Raw genomic sequence first — 4,300 nt, forward strand, 5'->3', positions numbered from 1 at the left:
TCCTTTGAATTACCTTGAACATGATTAAATACCTTGAGCATGATTAAATACACCACCATCAAAGGTAACAGATTGTTGCTATCCTCAGAGGATGGTTTTGTCCTCAAAAAAAAAAAAAGTTTTGTTGATGACTGAGATGGTAGCACTCTGAAGAAGCTGCTGAAGGTATCATGCTGAATATCATTATTTTTAGATAACCCAGCCATGCAGTTCTTCATGTCCCTTTTTACTGCTTTCTGTAGTGTACTGGCTTAGGGTAGGGTCTTGTGTTGCTGTCCTGTCGCTCCTTCTTGCAGACAGTCTTTTTAGGTATGTATTATGTAGTATTTATGTAGTATGTATTTTTCATAACATAGTATGTGATCATCTTTACTTTGATTCCATTTGATATATCTGTCTTGCTGTTTCATTTTGGGATTCCATATTAATTATGGAATAATCATTTTAGTGTAAGTGGAATTGGTATTGTGTTACTTACCCACAACGATAGTTATTCGAATGAGTTAGAACAGTATATTTTTCTGATCTTTTATTATAGAGATGGTTTGTTTGAATCCTTCTATAATTTCTAGAAGACTAAAAGCATAACTTTTGGTTACAAAACTCTCTTGTGTAGATTGCCTTTGATCAGCGTTGCGCTAATCCAAGGAAAAGCTGTTGGAGGAGGAGCAGAACTTACCACGGCATGTGATTTCAGGTAAGATCAACAGTTTGAGTAGCTGCCATGTTGGGTTGGTGATTTAATGACTGTACCTATGAAATGTGGGATGCTTGAAGTACTGCTTTTACCAGGAGTTGGGTCCCTGAATTTCAAGGCATTAGGAACTGGGCTTTGTCAGCAGACTTCACAGGAAAAAAGTTTGGGCTTCCTGATAGTACAGAGGAAAGGTTATTTACTGTCATGTTATACAGTTTGAATCACTGTGTAAAACAAGAACAGTGAGGAGCTTTAGCAACCAGCTGTGTCATAGACCAAGTGGGTCCAACGCCTCACCCGAGTCTATGTCCCCTTATGTCTCCTTATGTGACTGTGAAAAGTAAAAATAAATAAATAAAACTCCCCACTAGTCTGGTATTTTGTGTACTGGGTTTATTATTTTTAACATAACTTTGTGCTGTACAGTTTTTTAAAGGAGTTTGAGATGCAGAAGAAAGCAATGAGGTTCTGTCCCTGGTTTTTTTCCATGCAGGTGCAGGGACTTGCCAGCATGAAACAACTAGCGAAAAACAGAAGGCTTTAATTAAAGAGGCTGAGTGCAGAACAGGAGCTGGAAGAAATTAAAATAATAAAATGTCTCTGAAAATGAGGAGCTTTTAGTGATGTTTTTATCTAAGAGAAGGAAAGGTGTTGAGAGAGCCTTAGCACCTGAAGTACTTACATTCAAAAGTAATACTAAGCAAAATAAACTAGAGGGTTACAGTGCTGTCCCAAATATGGGGAACAGGCTTTGGATAGAGGAGATGGTATCTACATTGTATGAGCCACTCGGAAGCAAACTTCCTTTGCTTTGAAACCAGATGCGGCTGGAACTTTCTTCATGTCTACACAGCACCTGGTGAACTGGAACCCCAGTTCTGACTGTGGTCCCTGAGTACGGGCAGTGTTATAAATGCCTGGTACACGGGCAGAGGGGTCCCGCGTTTGACCGCTGCAGCATTGGCAGGGAAACGCACCTGGGGGGCTTAGTAGACCTTTCTGTATCTGTGAGGCCATTGACAGAAAGTGAATCCTGTTATCCCTAAATAGGAGTTTAGGGAATGTGAACGTAACGAAATGGAAGTCTTTTGGCTTTCTAAAATACGTAGTCTCTACTTTTACTCTAGCTATGTTGTTTGACATGCTGTGTAATTATAGTCATTGTCAAGTAGCTCTTATTTGCATGAATTGAGCAGCTGCAATTCCTCTGATGTGCTGCCATAATTTTCATAATAACTACAGCTGTTGATCCATCTTCCATTACTTTCTAACACACCCACCCAGTGCAACTATGTAATAGCAATTCAGGAGCAGCAAATGGTACTTAATTAATAACAACAACAAGATAGAGAAACATACTCTGTGCTCCTATTGCTCCTGAATTGGATAATTTTAATACTGAGGGAGAAAATCTTGTGGGTTTTGAGGGCTATGAGCAGATATTAGTGGAACAGGTATTCTGCCGTGAGTCACTAGATGCCAAAAGAGGAACTCGAGAACAGAAATCAGAGAGGGTTGTTCTCTTCCTTCAATAAATTGTTTGGCCTTTTTTTGTTTCTTTTGTAAGAGCAGAATGAGTGAGTTGTGGCTGCTTTTAATTCTGGGTTTTCAAATCCACTTCTGTTTTTCACAGTTACTGTGCAAACTACCAAAGCGCTTGGTATTGGCCTGAAATACTTTCTAATTTTGCTCCCTGCCACTTTGTACTACGTTAACTATACTGATATTGTTGAAGTGATTCACTTGTACCAAAATGGCTTATGCACCTTCTCTGAAATGTGCTCTGGCAGCATGATGCACATCTCTACTGAAGTAGAGGTGTGGGCAAATCCAATTTTAAAATAGCTGAGGTAGTTTAAGATGTTGCTGATGTATTCTTCCGGTGGCAGTTCTTGTGGCTAATTGTCTCTTACTCTGTTTTAAGCCAGCTCATTTAAAATGGGATTAGGGAGGGCTTGCATGATCTCTGGCACGTTTATTGCTGACATAAGGGCAGTGATGAAAAGTGAAAGCATCTTGCATCACTCCACCTTTGATCTGGAGGAAGGGGTCTTCTCGAAACATCTTCAGTCTTAGCTGCCTTATGGATTGTTGCAGTATGACTCTCCGTAAGAAGCAACATCTTATAAAGATCATAAACGTGTGATTGGGGGGGGGGAAAAAAAAAAATCATTGTCCAGACAAGCGCAAGGTAATCAAAATCCTTTCAGACTTTTTCTGATATGAAAATTGGAAAGATAAGGCTTGTGACACTGTAATTATTTATCTCAATTATTTCTGTAAAACTGAGTAATGTAAAACCCTGCAAGTTTGAAAGTTGTTTGGACAGCTGAGCTTTTTAGTACAGTTTCAAGAAACCTAGACTTTTTTCAGTGTGTCACGGTTGAATATTCTCTCTGAGCCTGTGAAGATGGCTCGTGGGTTCTGCTGCCAAATGTCAGTGCATGTTGCAGTTCTGCATGATGCTGCAGCCGTTTCAGTGATGTGCACAAATGACTGTGATGTTGGCTTCAGTGGTGCAATTTTCCCAATAATCAAAATGAAGTATCTGTTCTGAGTTCCCTGTATGCAGAAACTTGAAGCATAGCTTGTACTTGCACTCACACAATGCATGAAGTTAAGGAGAACTCATTTGGCAGGGTTGGTCATGGAATTTGGACAAGAATTGTAGTGGGTTGTTGGGCAACAGGCGAAACAGTTAGATATGGGGCAGAGACAGTTTGGTAATTAATCTTTGTGCAATTATCATGAACACAGTAATCTCTGAGCACAGTAGCTGCGCTACCAGCCGATAGCCAGAATAACTAACTTTGAATTCTGAGCTGTTGTCTTTTGTTTCGCATTGGTGCCTTTGAGAAGTCTCGCTGGGGTGACGTCTGTGCAGGTCTTTTAGACAGGTCTACAACTTTGAAAATTTGGTTCTAAATCACTTGGCAAATAGAATTCCATTGTACCTGAGTGCTTCTGAAAAATATCTGAAAAATCTTCCCCCCACCCCCTTTTCCTCTCTAATGCTACTGCGGTCAAAATAGAGGTGTGCCAGTGCTGTGTACATCCCATTTAAAAGGTGGTGTCTCCAGGCAGAGGATGGGAGTGCAAAGATGGAAAGCTACCCGCTTCTTACCATTGACCTCAAGGTGGGCTCATGGGCAGAGGCAGCAGTATTCTCCTTTTCTTTTTCAGAAAACAAATTAATCAACTATAACTTCTTTAGCTGTAGTTGATATTGCACGGTTAAATCACAAAGGGCCAGTTGCGTTACTGATGTTGGCACTGAGAAGGATGCTACTTTGTAAAAAGCACCATTGATTTAAAGAGGTACTTGCTTTCTGAGCAGACTTCTGCCCTGTATCTGTAGGAATGGCAGAATCAAGCTTTTAGCAAGGGAAGCAACTTATGCTAATAATACTGCATTGCTATCAGATTGGCCTTGCTGCATTTTAACTGGATGTTTTCCATATCTTTGTGAAATATGTAGGCTTGCTTAGTATTACATTTTAAGGTGTTGGGCATGTTCCGTGAAACCCCTAATAAGAGATACAGTGAAATGCAGTGTTATTCAATAGCTTTTGTTTTGTGTGTTCTTGTGATGATGTGTGTTTA

General features: G+C 40.0%; 1 protein-coding gene across 3 annotated transcripts in view; it reads left to right on the forward strand.

Annotated features, from left to right (window-relative positions):
• Positions 1–1,275, forward strand: part of LOC104131447 (ethylmalonyl-CoA decarboxylase-like) — an 18,877-nt gene extending 17,602 nt beyond the window's left edge. For all 3 annotated transcript variants that reach the window (XM_035900162.1, XM_009644611.2, XM_035900161.1), the window contains 2 exons: positions 617–697; positions 1,191–1,275. In XM_035900162.1, the coding sequence (XP_035756055.1) occupies positions 617–697; positions 1,191–1,212 (103 nt within the window). In that variant the 3' untranslated portion in view covers positions 1,213–1,275. The remainder of the gene's footprint in view (positions 1–616; positions 698–1,190) is intronic.
• The last annotated feature ends 3,025 nt before the right edge of the window (positions 1,276–4,300 follow it).

This window comes from Egretta garzetta, unplaced genomic scaffold (assembly GCF_000687185.1).
Source record: "Egretta garzetta isolate BGI_Z169 unplaced genomic scaffold, ASM68718v1 scaffold1328, whole genome shotgun sequence".
NCBI lineage: Eukaryota > Metazoa > Chordata > Aves > Pelecaniformes > Ardeidae > Egretta > Egretta garzetta.